The sequence below is a fragment of the Vombatus ursinus genome, unplaced genomic scaffold (assembly GCF_900497805.2).
Source record: "Vombatus ursinus unplaced genomic scaffold, bare-nosed wombat genome assembly UNPS02014863.1, whole genome shotgun sequence".
Lineage (NCBI taxonomy): Eukaryota > Metazoa > Chordata > Mammalia > Diprotodontia > Vombatidae > Vombatus > Vombatus ursinus.
The window spans coordinates 11,730,313-11,750,869 of NW_020954641.1; the positions used below are offsets into that span (position 1 = coordinate 11,730,313).

General features: G+C 42.7%; 1 protein-coding gene across 1 annotated transcript in view; it reads left to right on the forward strand.

The window, feature by feature from the left end:
- The window catches only part of SLIT3 (slit guidance ligand 3), a 722,516-nt gene that overhangs the window by 617,322 nt on the left and 84,637 nt on the right, over nt 1–20,557 (forward strand). The window contains exons 14-17 of the mRNA XM_027841688.1: nt 4,400–4,543; nt 5,794–5,937; nt 14,777–14,940; nt 18,166–18,298. Coding sequence (XP_027697489.1) covers nt 4,400–4,543; nt 5,794–5,937; nt 14,777–14,940; nt 18,166–18,298 — 585 coding nt within the window. The remainder of the gene's footprint in view (nt 1–4,399; nt 4,544–5,793; nt 5,938–14,776; nt 14,941–18,165; nt 18,299–20,557) is intronic.

A 20,557-nucleotide genomic window follows, 5' to 3' on the forward strand; every position in this document is an offset into this window, starting at 1 on the left:
CACACACACACACACACACACACACACACACACACACACACACACAAGAGTGTGCATGCACTCTTTTAAAAATCCCTGTTTTACACTGATTTTTTTTTCTTTTTTTTTTGGGAGACTGAATCTCCCCCTCTCATCCAGGCCAGGAGTACAGTAGCCACTTGGGGGCCCGAGAGCTGCTCTGTTTCCAACTGGGCTAGTTCACCCTTCTTTAGGCAGCTGGCGTTCCACTATATTGTTGCCAGAGTTAATGGAGGACGCTAGATCTGCTTTAGCATTACTGCACCTCAGAACTCCTGAACTCAAGCAATCCACCAGCCCCAGCCTTTCCAGTGGCAAGGACCACAGGCATGTGCTGCCATATCTGGCTTATACGGGTTTGCAAGTTAGTTTCAGTGCTGAAGGAGACTATTAGTGAAATCTCCTCAGCAGGATGGATATAGGATCACAAATTTAGAGTTTCAAGGGATCTCAGAAGCCACCTTGTCCAACCTCTTCATTTTTCAGACCAAGAAACTGAAGCTTAAGGAAGTCCAGTGATTTACCCAAGATCACACAGATAGTGAGTGTGAGAGACAGGATTTGAACCCAGCTCCTCTGACTACAGAGCCAGTGTTCTTTCTGCTGTTCCACACATGCTTGTCTGTCCAGATGGGAAACCCAAAATGCAACCTTTTCACTAGTCAGCTTTATTGGTTTCTGGGAAAAGAGATGTTTTCCACCCTTCTCCTGTCTCTTACCTCCATCCCTGTCTGAGCCTGAGGCCAGTGCTTTTGCCTGGATTACAACCACCTCCCTCATGTCAAACAGGGTTTATAGTATATCCAACAAGCATGAAAAATAGAGACCCCTAATAGACAGAGCTTTGCCTTGTCAGACTGAAGCTCTACGGAGGTAGCCAGATAGACTCCCCTTGGCTTATGGAGGCGATGACAATCACATTTCATGGAAAGAATATAAATGGGGCCTGAAAACAGAAAACAGAAGTTCATTTGGTGTGCAGTTTTCCTTAGAGTTGATTTCTCCAAGTTGGCCTGCTTTGACTGAACCCTGGGTGTGAGGCAGTTTGGAACCACAGGCAGTTCTGCTGTCACTTGACATATGCATTCCCAGAAAGCACCTCGCTACACAAAATTGCTCAATAAAAAACCACAAAGCTTATGGTGGAAATGGGGCTAGGGGCATGGTACTCAAAATGTGTCAAAATGTGTTACTTTGTTAGTGACACATTCAAAAAAAGATAGGAACCTAATAAAAACATGGTAGCACAGTTTTGTACATGTTAAAAGTTTCAAAAATACTTTTAAAAAATACATGAATATGATAAATTCAATAAATTATAACCTGGTTCCCAGCCTTCAGCTGCCGCTAGGCCTGTGCCTTGAGCTGCTATACAGAAAGGGCTGGGGATGGTATGGACCAGTCTTTCTCTTCTCCCAGCTTCTATTACAACAAAAATTCTACAATGAATATAATACGTTATCTTGACAAAGACTTACTGATGGTTTATGAAAGTGGGCATTCGAAAGGTTTATCTTGTGAGTTATTGAAAAATAGTGCAGTTAGCTGTGTTTTCTTGATGTTTCTTATGAAGTAAAAGAAATCCACATTAGCAAACTGAAAATGTGAGTTGTGCTCAAACCATTCCCGGATACATCAATTGTGTTGGAACCAATTCACATTTTCCAAACACGATTTATAGCAGAACTGCCTGTAGAAGGGCCTCTCTCGTCCTCTTCATCATTCTCGCCTCCATCCCTGTCATTATAAAGGTCCTGACAACACATCTATTAGTGGGTGGCTGTACACAGAAAAAAAAGGTAGAGGAGTTAGGGATTGCCTGTGATACTGCTTATAGGACCAGACTGTTCTGGGAGTCCCCTCAACTCTTTATTGCAATAAGTTAGAATTCTGTGCCTGGTTTCCAAGTATTTGCCATAGAGCTATTCAATGCTTTTCCAGTCCCTGTAATATTGAAGAGATGTTGTAGCGGCAAGGCTCTCTGTATATTTTTATTCTTTCTTTTTTATCTCCTCTTCTATCTTCTGTCCTCTTAGCCTTGGGAAATCCAATGTGAAACCTTACAGTAATGTGATGTTAATTTTGTATATTTAAAGAAACAGATGTCGGGAAATGGGGAAATATTCATTTCATAGACAGTCATATTCATCTTAATTGCCCATTGTGGGCACTTTAATCCACCAAGAAGCCCAACTCTCAAAGCAAAAATCTCACTCTTCTGGCATGTGGGTGAGTTATTGGTATTGAGGGAACTTTTATTTCCCATTTGATTTCTGATCTGGGGTAATTTGCAATCTTCTCATTGCATTACCATCATTCCTGGGTTATCCTATGTCCAGGTTCCCAGGGTTTAAGAGAAAACAGACTAAACCCAAATGAAATAAAGCAGTGATCCTAAATACAATAAAGTTTAACCTGTCTATTGGATATTTCTCCATGGCACATGGGAAAGCTGAGTTTGTTTGCCCATGTCATGTTTCACTGAGCAAGTCACTTCCCCACACTAGACTCCTGGACTCAGTTTCCTCATCTATAAAATGAGAGTTGTCAGTTAATAAACATTTATTAAGCATCAACTGTGTGCTAGGCAGTGAATTAAATTGTCCCATCCAGATCTAAAGGGCTATGGTTCTATAAGGGATTAAGCAGGAATACACACACACACATACACACACACACACACACACACACACACACACACACACACACATACATTTCTGTCACTGGGGCAGGTGTCTTCCCAACTACTGTTTGTGCTTTTTCCTGGGATGGAAGAGAAAGGAACAACAAAGGGTTATTATATGACTGCCTCATACACAAGGGACATGTCTGCAACAGCTTTGACTGGCATATTCCTATCTATAGGTTAGTGTGCCCATCCTGGCCACCAGGGCTGTGGCAAGGATGTCCGTGGACTAGTTCAGTTGATGGGCTGTATGGTTCACTGGAGGTTGGAGAGGAGGCTTACCAAACAGATTATTTGTTTGGTGAATAGGATGTGCTTGGTCAGGCTAAATTCCTCCCCTTGGATCGTGTAAATATCATTTGGTTCTGTTCCATTCGTCAGGCCCTGGAAGCCTTTCATATTTGACAATCTGGGCTCTTCTGTCATGGGGGTTGGATGGAGCCATGCACCACTGGTGTTTGCCCGGGAAGAGTCTCAAACAAGTGGTTAATGTTTTGATTGGTCAATCAAGGCCTGCTCATCATAATCCTCTTATGAGGTTTGTTCCAAGGTGGCTTCTTTTAGCAAAAGAGCAAAATGTTATTTCAGAGCACAGGTCTGAAAACTGGGACCTGGGGGAGAGAGATGAGAGCAAGTGTTGAAAATGAGTGAAAATGAGGAAACTGAGTCTTGGATGCAAGTCAGTCCTGTTTTGAGAATACCCAATACCCAAAACTCTGTATTTATGAAACAAAAATATCAGGAGTGGTCATCATGGGGGCCCCTACTTTTAATGGCATTGCCTCTTCCAGAAGCAGGGGTTGTGTCCATTTCCTTACCTTTCTTATTGCACTCCCCCACCTCAACTCATGGGGATACTATATTCTTATCCTTCGCCACTTCTTCCCCTCTCTAAGTCCTGTAGAAGCATTTATATTTTTATATTTTACACACACACACACACACACACACACGCATATGTACGCCTGCATCTCCTGCTACCAGTATTGACATTAACCTTTGTCTGGTCCATACCTGCTTGACCAGAAGTGACAGTTGTTCACGTTGCAAAAGATTCCTTTCAGTGGCCAGTTCCGCTCTCTCCCCACCCTGTCATTTGCAGATGTTTTATTTAGATGTCAGGTATACAGAGAGACAGCAAAGTATAGTGGATAGAGAGCTAGCCTGGAAACCTGGGTTCAAGTCCCACTTCTGACACATCTTGGCTGTGTGACTCTGGCCAAGTCTCTTAACCTCTCAGTGCTCCAGGCAACTACCTAAAACAATAAATTTCAGAGATGATTCCTCTGCATTGGTAGAAGTTTACCTACCAGGGTGTTTCCTGTACCAGTAAAACAACAGGTCTAGTCCTTATTCCTATCTCCCTTGCTTTCAAAGATACACTTGTTGCATGAACCAGAGCATACTTTGAATAGTGCCATACCCACAAGTCTTTGGGGCTGAAAGTGCTCAAACATCATAGATCCTCTGGGTTGGGTTTTTTAGCATCTCTTCATCTCACCTTTCCTTCCTCCCATACCCATTGTCCAGCCCTCCAAAAAGAGTAGGTATATCTGTGGATGATATACCACCTGCCTCACTTTTACCCTCATATCCCCACTTGGTTGGAATGGGGCAATGGGTTTCTCACACCATTCAAGGTCACCACTGCCTTTCCCTTCCCCTCCCCTCTCCTGCTTCCTCCTCTTCCTTCAGAAACCTGAGTAACAACAAGATCAAGGAGGTGCGGGAAGGTGTTTTTGATGGGGCAGCCAACGTTCAGGAGCTGATGCTGACGGGGAACCAGCTGGAGTTGGTGCATGGACGAATGTTCCGTGGGCTCACCAGCCTCAAGACAATGTGAGTGCACCAAAGCCTGGTAGGTTGGAATAGGGATAGAGGTCCAGGCTGGGGTGGGACCAGAAGAATGAGGAGTCAAGAGAGAATGAGAGGGAACAGAGGATGATAGAGAGTAAGCATTTGGGTCTGGATCTATATGTTGAGATGGTAATGGTTACACGTTGATCACCCAGTACCATCATGAGAGAAAAGTGAAATCATCTGTGACTCCTATAGTGGAATTAATAATAGAGAGTGTGTGCTCTGGCTCTCTGTCCTAGAAGCAGACAGGTCACACCTCCTGCTTAGGGGTGTAGAGTCACTCTAAGGGCTTGAAGTATCTCTCTTTTACTGCCATCAGCTGTATACCCACATTGTTAGGAGCCAGTTAGTAGCACCCTGCCTCCATTTAACACTTAACATCTATTAGATTTTACAAAAGATGTTTCTTTCAAAGACAGCCAGAACAAACAACAAACATTTCCCACACAAAGCACTCTATATCAACTTGGATTCTGGGGTAGAAGGCTCACAACTTATCTCAATTGATCCCACCGACTTCATAATTCCATGCAGCATGACTGCCAGATGAGCCCTGTCTCAGATACTACTGGGCTGGGGTCCCAAAGGCCATTCCTAGATCATTGGGGCATCAATGCTGCAGTACCTTCAAAACCCATTCCCAGTCCTGGATTCTTGTGACTCCTCTCAACTTTTCAAAACTCTCAAGGTTATCCTAGTCTCTCATAAATGCTGTGAGCTAAGGAGTCTCTCACCTAATGAAACAAAGAGAAAATAAGTGGTTAGTGCTGACAAGCCTTTTTCTGAATGCCTCCAGAGCCCACCCAAAACCTCTCCTTCATCAGGTGGTTAACATGGTTAGCAACCAAGACCAGTTATGGAATGTCTACACATTCTCCCCAGTCTCTCCAAGGCACCTCATCATGATTCCACCAGAAATAATGTACTAGTGCCCTCCATATGAAGAGGTTGCATCAGGTGAGAGAGTTGATGGAGTTTGTACATGAGCCAGGCCTCTGTTATAGCAGCTTGAGAAGGGAGATGTTCTAATATCCCTTTCCAAAAACAGTCCTGTGTATGCTGTGCAATCCCTTTAAATGTGCATGCACACACAGAGTAGCCCATTCTGGGACCCAGGTCTGTACTATATCAGAGAGTACCTAAGGAACTAATGCTGACTTTGAGCCCTGAAGTGGTAGAGAAGGAAACAGCCTCCAGTCTACCATTTATCACCAGGCCTCTCCTTGCAGGATGCTGAGGAGCAACCTCATCAGCTGTGTGAACAACGACACCTTTGCTGGATTGAGCTCAGTGAGGCTACTGTCCCTCTATGACAACAGGATCACCACCATCACCCCAGGAGCCTTCACCACACTCGTCTCCCTGTCAACCATGTAAGTTCTGCTGTTCCTACAATCTGCCCTGCTTAGTAGAGGCGACCCTAGGGAGGGATGGAAAACTCCCTGTGGCCACACCTGGATCAAAACCTTCTTTAACTTCCCATTCCCCAGATATCCCTATTATCTTGGGAGCCTGATGTAGTGGAGAGAACTTGAATGACAAAATAAAAATCCTGGATTCAATTAATTTAACTTTTATTCTCTTGCATTGGTAGTTTATTATTTTTTTTTTAGCAAATAGCCAGTACTCAATAAATGTGGATGATGCCAATGATAACAGGAAAGTTATAGCTCCCATCCTTTGGGAGCTCACAGTCATATTAAAATTTTATTTTTATTTATTTTTCATTAAAATTTTTATTTTTTCAATCAATGAAAATTTGCCTTTTCTCCCTCAGACCCCCACAAAAAAAGCCACTTATTATGAAGATGTAGAGTCAAGCAAAACAAATTCTCTCATTGGCCATTTAAAAAAATTATCTGTCTGTGAGTTTATTACTACCTCTTTGTCAGGAGGCAGGTTAACATGTTTCATCATGAGTCCTCTAGAATCACAGTTAGTCATTGGATTGATCAGAATTCTTAAGTCTTTCAAAGTAGTTTATCTTTAATAATAATAATAACTAGTACTTGTGTGTTATATTTTATATACAAGTGCTTTAAGGTTTGCAAAACATTACACATCTATTATCTGATCTGAACTTCATAACAACTCTGGAAGGTAGGTGCTATTGTTATCCCCATTTTATAGGTGAGGAAACTGGGATAGAGAGTGGTTAAATGACTTGTGCAGAGCAACACAGCTACTAAGTGTCTGAGGCACATTTGGACCTCAAGTCTTCCTGACTTCAAATCCAACATCCTTAACCACTTAGCTACCTAGCTGCTTCTTTACAATATTGCTGTTATTGTATAAATCATTCTCCTGGTTCTGCTCACTTCATTTTGCCTTAATCCATACAAGTCTTCCCAGATTTCTCTGAAACTGTCTCCTTCATCATTTCTACAGCACAGTAGCATTCCATCACGTTTAGCCCTTACCCTGTTGATTGACACTCCCTCAGTTTCCAATTCTTTACCATCCCCAGAAGAGCAGGAGTTCACATTCTAAGAATGAGATACAATGTTTTTCCTAAAAGGGAGGGATGTTGGTCTAATAAAGAAAATAATCCCTGCCCTCAGGGAGCTTTCAGTGTGATAGAAAAGGCATGGCTCCAACCTTAAGGAAGAGCTGTCAGTATGAAAGAGGAAGTGTATTGTTCTTTGAGGTCCAGGAGACCAGAATTAGGAGCTGATGGATGGACACTGTGGGAGAGAGAAATTTACGAGAGAACTTCCTGACAATAACCAGAAGTGCCCAAAAGGGGAGTGGGCTACATTGGGCAGGGGTAAGAGGTTTCCCTTCGCTGAAGGTCTTCAAATGGAGGCTGAATGATCATTTGTCAGGAGTGTTTTAGAGTGAATTCCTGCACTGGCACATAGTAGGTGATACACAAATGTTTGTTGATTGATTCTTGATCAATTGTGTGGGTGAGCTATTTATAGCCTCTGATGTCTCTGAGATGCTGTAATTTTGTGTGAGCCTATAGTCTAACAGGAAAAACACAGTACCTGCCCTTGACAGTACGGAAGATCTATATGAAAAACTATATGTATGTATATACACTTATACATAAATATATACACACATACACATGTATGTGGGTATGTATATACACACATACATAAATATATGTGTGTTATAATATGTATATATACACATGTATACATGTGTATAATTATATATGTATAACTATGTGTATACATACACACACACACATTGTAGACACCTAGAAGCAAGGCCATGGGCAGGTGCAGTGCTGCAGGCCTATCCATATATGCTTAACTGTAAGGGAGTAACAAGAGGCAAATAATTTTAACTTCAGTTAGTAAGTAAAAAGAATAAAGACAAAACAGGTATTAAGCGTTCACTCTGTGCCAAGAACATAGAAGAAAAGGCAAGGCAAGATTGCAAAGGGATTCATATGTAGCTGCTCCCTATCAAAATGCATCAAGCCCTTTGACTTATCTTATAATCCATATAGGATCAGGAAGCAAATGCCTCTCAGCAAATCAGGAAGCATGTACTGAGCACCATTCTAAAGTGCTTTCCTTACTATAACCCTGTGAAGCCGGGAAAGCAAGGACTATGATCTCTGTCTGGGTCTCAATTTCCTCATCTGTAAAATGACGGGACAAGACTAGATAACCTCTGTTGGGCTTTCTGGCTCTACGTCTCTTATCTCCATTTTTATCGATGAGCAAACTGAGCCCCGGAGAGCGCCCAAGATCACCCTAGTAAGTCTAGGAGTCGAGACTTGACCCAGATCTTTTGACTCCAAGTCAATGCTCTTTTTCCTGTACCGCACAAGTCACTATATTTCACTGCTTCATAGGTTTCTCCTCTGTACGATGAAGACATTGAACTATGTCCCTTCTGGCTCTAAATACCACAATCCTATGAATAGATGACATGATCTGTAACCTCCCTTCCAGTCCTAAAATCCCAGGCTTCTGTGATTCTGAGTGCTAGCCCTTGTAGTGATTCGCTGTGGTCAAAGGACGTAGAGCTGATACAGACCTTGGAGGTCTAGTCCAAAACAGCCCTTTTGCGGATGAGAAAACTGAGGCTCAGTTGGGGAAGGCTTCTTGGAGAAGATGGGACCCAATTATTGAAGTTTGAAATAAAAAGAAGTTGAAATAAAAAGCCTAATCAAAGGCTGCTTTGGGATAGGTAGGAGTAAGAATGAGGCTTATATAAGGAAAAGCAGACAGGTAGGATGGATAGATAGAGGGTTGTGGTGGTGGTGGTGGTTGTTGTTGGTCATTCATTCTGGAAGAGGACCAATGGCATCAGGAGGGTGATGTCTTGATTTGCAAGTAAATTGGATTTAAGTGAGGCAGAGCTGTACAAAGTCATCAGCCTCAGTCTGTCCTCCGGGGTCATCAGAGTCCAATGGTCAAGACGACTGTCAATGACCCTGGATGTAGTAGGGGACTTTTTAAGCTTTAGCCTTTTTAAGCTAAGGTCTTTCTTAGGTCTCAATTTGACTAAGGCAATGCCCATTGAGTAATTAAAGGCTAGGTAATATTTGAGGCAAAAGATGGCCTAATTTGCCTTCCCTTAAATGTCTTCCCCTCCCAGATTGATAGATAGAGGGCTATAAGAATGGATGAGTAGGGTGGGACCAGTCTGTAGAGGATAGGAACTCCCTTTCATTTCTACAAGAACTCTTTTGCCTAACAAGCCCCCAACCCCATCTCTGCCTTCCACCTCTTGATCTGCCCTTCACAGGGTAATACATTCTCTAGCACTATTGCTTTTGAAAAAGGCTTGTCAGTTGACTTTCCTATGGAAACTCACCACCCCTCTAACTCTCTAGATGAGGGTTCCTGGCCTTTTTTGTGTCATGGACCCCTTTGGCAATCTGGCGAATCTCTCAGATTCCTCAGAATGTTTTTTTTAAGGCAATTGGGGTTAAGTGACTTGCCCAGGATCACACCACTACTAAGTGTCAAGTGTTTGGTTTGAGGTCAGATTTGAACTCAGGTCCTCCTGACTTCAGGGCTGGTGCTTTATCCACTGTGCCACCTAGCTGCCCCTCAGAATAATATTTTTAAAAGCATGAAATAAAATACATAGGATTAAAGAGGTAACCAATTGTAATGAAACACAATTATATATTTTTTCAAGCTCATGGACCCCAGATTAAGATTCTCTGCCCTAGGTGAAAGCTCTCTTCCCTGACTTTCTCCCCCTATTAGAATGTAAGTTCCTTGAAGATACTGTCTCACTTTCTATTGTATCCAAGTACTTAAAATAGTGCCTGCTACACAGTAGTGGCTTTAATAAATGCTTTTGCATTCATTTTTTCTTTTACTCATTCAAGTCATTCACTGTGGCTTGTAACAATTAAGTGGTGAATATTTAGCCGTGAATATTCAGAATATTTTGTTCTAGGGAACAAAAGTTCCATTGATAAAGTCTTCAAAATATGAACTGATACAAAGTGAAGTAAGCAGAACCAGGAGAACGTTGTACACAGTAACAGCAATATTGTATGACAAAAAATTGTGAATGACTTAGCTATTCTTAGCAATAGCATGTTTCAAGACAATCTCAAAGTACTAAAGATTGAAGTATACTATCTGCCTCCAGAGAAAAAACTGACTGAAGTATGCTATTTTTTCACTTTCTTTCATTCATTCTTTTTTTTTATTCAAGTCTTCTTGTACAAAATGACTAATATGGAAGTGTTTTATGTGATTGCACATGTATAACCTATATCTGATTGCTTACTATCTCAGAGAGGGGGAGGGGAAGAAGGGATAGAATTTGGAACTAAAAAAAATGTTAAAAGATTGTTTTAATGTGTAATTGGAGAAAAAATGAAATATATATTTATGTATCCATATATATACATAATATGTATATATATATACATAATATATATATATATATGTTTTCTTTACACCTTTCCACCCTTTCTACCCTCCCCTCATGCCCCCAAACTCCAGACCCCTCTCCTGCCTTGTCCTCTTGCCCCACACCATGTCCGTCTTCTAGTAGTCAAGTAAATTCCTTGTCAGCTTTTTTTTTTACAGATGAGGAAACTGAAGCAAACAGGGTTAAGTGACTTGCCCAGGGTCACCCAGCTAGTAAGTGTCTGAGGTCTGATTTGAAGCTATAGATACTGCTAACCTTACTATTCAGGCAATATCACATTGTCATCTGTTGTCATTGGGAAAGAATCCAGCCTACTGGGAAAGCTGTGTAAGTTCACCAAATTTGATTAGGCTCCATATTTATGTACACATCTCCCCCTCTCCTAAAAAAAACCCCAGACTTCAAGGGGCTGAATCTACTGCCGAATTATCTAATACTGAATCATTACTACAAACTACAGATGAGGAACTTAGGGGAAAGACAGCAGAGTGGCACACCAGAGCTCCTCTCTCTGCCATCTCATTTGCTACATGAGCTTGAAAAAGTCATTTCTTGGGGCAGCTAAGGTGGCACAGTGGATAGAGCACTGGCCCTGAAGTCAGTAAGACCTAGTTCAAATCCAGCCTCAGACCAAACACTTGACACTTACCAGCTGTGTGACCCCGGGCAAGTCACTTAACCCCAATTGCCTAAAACAAACAAACAAAAAAAAAGTCACTTCTCTCTGGGTTTCATTGTCATCATTTGTAAAATGATGGGCACAACCCAAAATTTTAAGCTACCTTTCAGCTCTAAAATCCTGCAATGAAGACATACCCCCAGACCTGCTCAGAAAGCTCATCCATGATTCTGATAGGGGTTTGCTGTGCGATTGATTGTTTGTTTGTAATGCCAGCAGGCAAAAATATGTCCTTTTTCTGTGAAGGAGTATTTTGGTCAAACAGATTTCTTTCCTCCCACTTCTCATAATGAAGAAACAAACATTTAACTCTTTGTGAGGTTCCCCCCCCCTTTCTCTTTAGCCTGGCTAGTACGCTTGGCTACAATCCAGGGTGAGATTTTTACATCAGATTTTCCCACTTTTGGAAACGAATTGCAAAGATATGAACACATAAATGCAGCAGCCCTTGTTAGACTATTTAAATATCAGATGGCTTCTACTATACAGTCTAGGAACTATTTCCTGGGAAAGATCTCACACCTTCAATGTGACCTGGTTACTAAGTACTAAGTACCTGAGTACAAGTTACTTAGATTTTCTGTGCCTCTATTTCTCAATCTGTTACATAAAAATGATCAATCATATTTTTCAATGGCTTCCATAACTTTTCAAATAAACTCAAATGAATCAACATTGCCATTAATTTGGATGTTTTTTGCAGTGGTACAGATCTCAGGCCATCCTAGGTGACTCTTGCCCATGTCTTCCAAAAGTTTGCCACAAGGTATCTACCCAACATGTGGCTGGCTTCTTTTTTTTTTTTCCTTCACTAGGATGCCAGGGGAGCACATGGGCTATCCTACCTGTCATCCTTTACCCCCACTATGTGACCAGCCTATCTTGGGGTGTGTGTGTGTGTGTGTGTGTGTGTGTGTGTGTGTGTGTGTGTGTGTTGTTTTTGGCAAGGCAATTTAGTTTAAGTGACTTGCTCAGGGTCATACAGCTAATAAGTATTAAGTGTCTGAGGCTGTATTTGAACTCAGGTCCTCCTGAATCCAGAGTTAGTGTTCTATCCACTACGCCACCTAGCTGCCAGGGCCCACACCCCTTCTCTTGCCTCCCTTTCTCTTCTTATCATACATTTCCCAGATGATACTTTTTAATCCTGTTCTTTGAGTCTTTGGTTATGTATTGCAGTCTGCTCATATCAACTAAGAGCTCCATTTCCCTCTGTGTAGTATTCATTTTCAATTCAACCACTTTTATCAAAGTCTCCCCTAAATGAACCATCCCACAGCTATTTTTTTCCTCTTTCCAATCAACCCTACACCTCAGGAGGCACAGAGATAATACTGTGAATGAACTTAGCATTCTTCTCTCATCTCCCCGTCACCATCATTATGGGCCTGGGGTTAGTGAGTCTCAACAAGACACTTGATAACATTATCAGAGCCTGAGGGAAAGAGGAATAATGTCACAGAGGCCCACCCTGATGGGGACTGCTGAATTGGACCAAATATTATTAAAGCTGGGAGATCATCTAGGCCTATAGCCTCATTTTACAAATGAGAAAACCAAACCCTAGAGAGGAGAAGTGGTTGTATTGAAATCACACTGTTGACTAATAATAGAACTGGGAATAGACTTCCTGACTCCCAGTCAGGGGCTTGTCCCAATAGATTGGATCACCACATGTCAGAGATAAAGGAGTTGAGGCTAAAATGGTAAGATTCTGAGTGAGGGTCAAGGGCCCTGTGCAGATACTTGAGAAAAGAACTGGTGCTCCTGTAGCAGACTCTTGAGATAAGACCCCCAGACTCCTCTAGAGCTGGGGGAGGGGCAGGCATGAGGCAGGGTATAGGGAGGAAGTAGGGAGGAAATGTTGGGCATGTTACCTCTTCTCCAGTCCCCTTTGAGGCTAACTGACAGCCAGTCTCTAGCACATGCTTCAGTGTTTCTATGGCAATTAGAGTTGATGGTGTTCCTGAACTGCAGAAAGAGGAGTCTACCTGACATAAGCATGGGGGCATTCAGGGAGGCAGCCCTGAAGCCTGAGCAGACAGCGTAGAGTAGGCACTTAACAACTGTATGTTGACTTGAATAAAATTCAAGCAAACAGAGAGAGCAAATTAACTGACACCACTGTGGGAATCATATGGGGCGTCAATTTGACAGATATTTATTAAGAATATACTGCATACAAGGTACAGAATTTTCTTCTCATGTGCCTGTTTAGAGTCATAGAATGTTGAGACTTGAACGAAACCTGGTTTTCTTGTTGAAACCCCTACCTTGTGTTTTGACAGATTGGAAAACCAAGGCAGAAAGAAATGAAGTCAGTGGCAGGGCCAGAACTAGCACCCCAGGTCTCCTCATTCCTAGGTTAGGATGCTCTCTATTCTTTGCTATTCAGTAATTTTTCAGTCATGCTCAATTCTTCATGACACCATTTGGGGTTTTCTTGGCAAACATACTAAAGTGGTTTGCCTTTTCTTTCTCTGGATCATTTTATAGGTGAGGAAACTGAGGCAAACAGGGTTAAGTGGCTTGCCCAGGGTCACACAGCTAGTAAGTGCCTGAGGCTGGATTTGAATTTCAGTCTTCTTGACTCCAAGGCCAGCACTCCAGTCACTGCAACACCTAACTTCCCAAGGCTACACAGTAATGTCAGAGGCATGATTTGGACCCAGAGCCTCTAATTTCAGAGTTGGTAACTCTTTCTATCATATTACTTAACAACTCTCATTTCTATAGCATTTTAAGGTTTATAAATTGCTCTTCCTCACAACACCCCATACAGGTAGGTTACCAGATGTATTAATACTCCTATTTTATAGATAAGATAAATGAAGTGTCCATCAAGGTTAAACAATTTACCCAGGAGCACATGGGTACTTAACTGCTGGAGTTAGAATTTCAATCTCAGCCTTTGGATGTCAAATACAGAGCTTTTCCCAACAGAACTTGCTGCCTCAGACATGCTCGCACATTTTGTTTGCTTTCAGCAAAGAATCTGCCACTGCCCAGGTCCAATGGGCTGGTGAGGCTCCTAGAAGGAGGTCCTCACTGATTCTTTCTTTGTCCCTTCACCCTCCAATCCCCTCATTCCCTTTCATTGACAAGAGGAAGGGAAAATGCTTGTCATTCTTTTGCTGCTCCCCATTCCCAACAGGGAGAGGGGTTGGTGAATTCAGAGACCAGCATGTTTGGATAAGAAAGTTTTCAGTCATTACTGAATATCAACCCCTTGAGGGCATTGTTTGCTTTTTTTCTCTTTATATTTCCAGAAGTGTCTAGCACCTAGTAGGCCCTTCATAAATACTAATTGAATTGCTTAGATTAGGGGAGGGAACTATCCATTTCAGCCATTCCCGCTGATCAGACCCCTGGGACGAGTCTATGAATTGCCCATTCTGGAATTCTAAGACCAGAAGTACTTTTTCTTTTCTTGGCATAGGAGTGCTGAGTGGTTAGCATTGGACACTTGGGAAAGCTGTTTTTTAGATGTCAGGAAATGAAAAGTATTTCCTCCTTTTCCTCACTTTCCTCCCTTGTCCCCCACACTGCTTCAGGGGGGTTGTTATCTGGGCTGGTGGAGATGCTGGGTTCGAAGTTCAACTATGCTTGTTTCCCCCATGGGAGAGTCAAGCACGTGGTGAGGGCCTCTCCTCTTCTTGCCTTTCCAGAAACCTGCTTTCCAACCCTTTCAACTGCAACTGCCATCTGGCATGGCTAGGGAAGTGGCTGAGGAAGAGGAGAATTGTCAGCGGGAATCCTCGGTGCCAGAAACCATTCTTCCTCAAGGAGATCCCCATCCAGGACGTGGCCATCCAAGACTTCACCTGTGATGGTGAGAAAACAAAGAAACCTGGGAAGGAAGGGAGGATGAGGGCGATGGCGATGGGGAGACAGATCCCAGTGGTCCAGCACCCTCCCCAAGAGAAACACACAGGTGGTATTAGGGTCCCAGGCAGTGGACTCAAGTCATTACAGTCTAGGAACTAAAAACACCTGCCTCTAGTCCTAGTTTCTCTACTACCTATGGAAAAGTTACCCAAGCCTTCCAGCCTCAGTTTTTCTCTCTGTAAATGGCAAATAAGCCTTTATCCACATAGTTCGTGTAAATACATGTGATCGAACAAATGCATGAAAAAGGAAATGTTTTTGGAAAAAGGAATGCCTGGATTGTTACTATTTCAGGGACAGGAAGTGGGCAGAGGAGGAGGCCTTAAGACCCTTAGTCCTAAGCTCTCCATTCAGTATCTCACAAGAATAACTAACCAAATTGTTGGTCAGGAATTTGTCCTTCCTAGAAGAAGATAATTATCATTCCTTTGTTGGTACCAAGCCTTCTTCTTTAGGCCTCCACTTTCACCCAGGCTGTGTTTCATACTATTTCCATTGAGGGTACCTCTCTCCTCCTGTTCACTCAGGTTCACAGTCTCTAAGGACTTCGTAATTCCTTATGCCCTTCAACCAATCAGTGGCCAAGTCCTGTTGTGAAGGTTGGAGGTGGGGCATTACTTAGATGTTGTAGAACAAGGGTTCCTCCAACCTCCCTTTCCAGGCTCATTTCTTATCGCTCACTTCCACATACTCTGTATTCCACACACGGTGGAACATCATTGCTCATCTTCGTCCCCTTCTCCTCACTCACAAAGCCACCAGGCCTAGTTTTAGGCTTTCATTGCCTCTCACTTTAACTATTGTAATAGTCCCCTAATTGGTCACCATTATTCTAATTTTTCCCTTCCCCAAACCATTCTCTACACAGCTGCTAAAATAATTTTCCTAAGGCACAGGTCAGACCATGTCACTCCCCTTCTCAAAAATCTCATTGTCTCCATATTGGCTCAGTCTGGAACTTAGCTTCTATAGTCTGACTCCAGCCTGTCTTTCAGCTTTAGTTCATATTTCTCTCCTCCTTGTACTCTATGTTCCAGACAAACTGGAAGAATTAGCTGTTCCTGGAACTGAATATTCAATCTCCCACCTCTTTGCATTAGCACAAGTTGTCCCAAGCCTGGAATGCACTCCCTCCTCTCCTCTGCCTTTCAGAACCATCTTCCTTCAAGCCAGGCTCAGGAGTCATCCCTCCTGTTAAGCTCCCTTCTAAATCCCCCAAGAACTAATGTACTTTCTCTCCTCAAATGAACTTTTATTTCCTTATTTAGATAAATATTTTCTCTCCACCACCACCCCCAACCCAATACAACATAATGTCCTTGAACTGGGTTTCATTTTTTTCTTTGTATACTCAGTGCTCAGCACAATGCCTTGAATATATTGGGGCCTTAATAAATGGTTGTCTAATTGAAAGAGCAATAGGTAGCATGTCATGAAGCCCAAATTCTAGATTCATCAAATCTCAGAGCTGGAAATGATTTTAGAGATGAGCTTACACCTGAGTCACCTCTCTAACAACCCTGACAGATGGCCATCCGCTGCTATTTGCATATTTTCACATAACAGAGAGCTCACTACTTCATGAGATATGCTGTACCGTATTTGAATTCCCCTGATTGATTTTTTTTAATGTTTTCCTTATATAGAACTCAAGGCTGCCCCCAGAGCTATACTCTAATCACTCCTAATGACAACCCTTCAACTAACAGTGCTTCAAATACTGCCGTGTCCCTCCTAAGTCTTTTTTTCTTCAGACTAAATATTCCTTTAGTTGTTCCTCATATGAAAATTCTGAGACCCCTCAACATCCTGGTCTCATTTCTTATGCCCTAGTTTGTAAAGTCCATCTTAAACTGTCTTGTCCAGAATTGAATACAGTATTTAAGATGTAACCTGCTATGGGCTGCTTACTGATTTGTTTATTCTGGACTCTATCAATATAGACTAAAATTATATTAGTCCCAAAGGACAGGCTGAGTGTAGGCCAGGGGTGGGGAACCTGCGGCCTCAAGGCCACACGTGGCCCTCTAGATCCTCAAGTACGGCCCTTTGACTGAATCCAAATCTAGGCCGCAAGTTCCCCACACCTGGTGTCAGCTGACCAGGAAGATATTAGGAGGAAGCACGAGGTCCCCAAGTTTTCGGCTTCAACCATTAGGCTTGTTGTCGTGGATCTCATCTACTCCTAGTGGTTGAATAGAGTCTCCAGGGATTGAAAAGTCCAGGGAGAGGTTGTTATTTACTTCTAAACAGAAAAGAGGCTGCCATCTACTAGCCCAGCCTAGAAGACAGTGTGGCACTGTGTTGGAAAGAGTGTTGGATTTTTAAATCGGGTGCCTGAGTTTGAGTCCCAGATCTTTTATGTATTATCTGGGTGACCTTGTACAAATCACTTAACCTTTCTCAGCCTCAGTTCACTCACTGGAAAGTGAGGAGGTTAAAGAAAGGTCCCTTCTACCTCTGAATCTGGGATCTTATTATAACCTGCATCCAAAGGACTCATCTTGAGAACTCTGATGCCAGAGGGGTCAAGAGTTCTTCCTTTGATCACCACCAACATCCCTGTGACTAGGATCCCATGATTTCCTTTCCTTGAGTTCTGGGCAGCAGTTTATCTGTTTTAAATAGAAACTGAAATCCACATTCCTCTTTAAAAAAAAAATGCCTCTCACTGCTCATTTGCAATGGATTGCTCTGAGATGCTGAAAAATTTTTAGATCTTTAGTGAGATATCCATGCTCTGATAAGTTCTGTCTGTCTATGTCCCAAAAGTATGGACAGCTGATAGAAACAGAGTCTTTACAGGTTAGGCTTCTCCAAGTCTAGGGGAATATCCATTTGGAGAAATCTGGGCCTACTGTACTTTTTGGTTTGTTTTTGTTTTATTTTGTTTTTTACTTTAAAGGATGAAGGGGAAGAGAGAGGAAGTGGAAGGCTAGAACAAGATGGGGCCATTTTATACCCTGCACTCAGTGTGTATTGTATTCACTGATTCCTGATGATAGCACCAGCCATGTTCAGAGTTAACACATCTTGGCACATTTTCCTTTACTGAAGAGATGTTAGCCTTGGGTCTCTCATTTCTGGAACTTGATCATTTCCAGCCTCCCTCAGTTTCTCTCCAGCTGTCAGCTCTCCTTACACTTTCTCTTCTTGGCCTTCAATCTAGGTAATGATGAAAGCAGCTGCCAACTGGCCCCCCGCTGTCCTGAGCAGTGTACCTGTGTGGAAACTGTGGTGCGGTGCAGCAACAAAGGACTCCGGGTCCTGCCCAAAGGCATCCCCAAGGATGTGACCGAGCTGTGAGTGCTCCCTCTGACCTCTCCTCCCATCTCTAGCAATGCTAGGACCTTCCTAGCTTGCCTTCTTTGAAGCATTCCCTGCTGTGGAAGCAGACATCTAGCTGAGGAGGATTCAGTACTGTGGACCCCACCCAAGGCCATAGCACTTACCCTCCCAGGCAGGAGGGGCCGCTCTTTCCACTGCTGGAACCTAGAAACACCACGGGTGGATGAGGATGAGGATGAGGATAAGGATACTAGTGTGTATCTTTTCTTTCTCATCTACCAAAAAACTCAGTTGCTGTCCCTTCTGATAATAGTTTGTCTAAAAGTTTGCATCTTCGGGAATAGCACTTCAGCCCAATTCAGTTCAAAAAGCAAGAAATGAATACCTACTCTGTGCAAGGCATTGTACTTCATGCTTTCCAAAGCACTTCTGGTCAAGTGGATGGACATATCATGTGCCTTCAGTATGATGGGAGAAACACAGCCTCCTTTCTCAAAAATTCTCAGTAAAATAAAGGAGATATTGTGTCTGCCCTTGGTGAGCTCTCAGTACTGGGGATTCATCATCACTACTCTTTAGGGCTCCTATCTAATGGGGGAGACATAAGAGTAATAATGAGAAAAATAGCTAACATATGTATAGTGCTTTAAGATTTGCAAAGCACTTCACATATATTATTTAATTCCTATAACAACCCAGTGAGGTAGGTACTATTATTATTCCCATTTTACAGATGAGAAAACTGAGGCTGGGAGAAGTTAAATGATTTGCCTAGGATTACACAGCTAATAAGTATCTGAGAAAGGATTTGAACCCAAGTCTTCCTAACTCCAAGTCCATTGCACTATCCATTATACAAGCTGTCCCCAGGACATTGTCTCTGTTCCTAGTGAGCTTGTCTTGTAATGGGTCAGAGAACATACACACAAGTATGCTGGATTTGAAATCAACGGAGCTGAGCTTGAGTTCTGGCTCTGTCACTTATCAACTGTATAACTCCAGGTGGGTCATTTCTATGCCGTGGCTTAGGACAACTAAGTGGTGCAGTGGATAGGGCCCTGGGCCTAAAATCAGGAAGATTCCTCTTTCCTGAGTTCAAATCTGGCCTCAGATACTTATTAGCTGTGTGACCCTGGGCAAATCATTTAACTTCTATCAGCCTCAGTGTTCTCATCTGTAAGATGGGAATAATAATATTAACCCTGTTGGCCTGAGTTTCCTCATCTGTAAAATGAGCTGGAGAATGAAATGACAAACCGTTCCAGTATCTTTGCCAAGAAAACCCCAAATGGGGCAGGAAGAGTTGGACGAGTCTGAAAAAATGACTGAACAACACTGCCTTAGTTTCCTCATCTGTAAAAAAAAGAGCACATTGGGCTTAATGACCTCTAATGTCCTTTTCAGCACTAAAACTAGATCTTATTATCTGAGAATACTTACCAAGTGGTCTAACATGTACAAAGAAATGTACAAGTCAGACAATGTGAGCGTGTCTGACATTGACCCACCCTGGTAAGGGTCTTCCGTGTGGTCTAGGGAATGGGCCTTGTCTACTACCTTAATAGGGATGTCCCTGTGTTTGTTCTGTGGCTTGTGGAGCCTCCAAGGGCTTGGTGTAGCAATAACTGTAGCCATTGCCTTGTTGGAAAGGAAGGCAACCCTTCCAAGGCATTTCAGATTGCATGGCAGCCCTAGGCTTGGACTGGTGCCATTCACTCAGAAGCTCTCAGCTGTGTGCATGAATGAAGGAATGAATGAATGAATGAATAGGGAGTTGGGCACCCTATACTTTGGACAAGCTAGGACAGTGCTCACAATGAGCAGTTGGAAAGGAGCTGTGGAAAATGTCTTACCCAAGCACACGTCTCCCAGGCTAATTGTCCCACAGGGTGACACATTTCAAAAGGAAGAAAATGCCATAAAAACAAACAGGATGGATTCTTTCCCCACAAGCTCATTCAGCAAAGATTGAAATAACAAAGATAATTGGATTTAATTGTAAAGTAAATCTGCATGAGCTGGGAGGTGAGCCTGTTTCCTCTTTTTTGAAACTCTTGAGCCTTCCCTGGGTTTGTCATTATTTCCATGTTTCTTCAAGGAAAGAAACATTCATTCAAATCTAGAGAGGGTGTCTTGCCAGCATCCGCTGGGGGATTCAGATGGGGCATCGAGGAATGGGTGTGGTATGAGGAGGGGTGTGTGTGTGTGTGTGTGTGTGTGTGTTTGTGTTTGTGTGTGTGTTTGTGTAAGGGAGGTGTAAGAGGCAGGAGGAA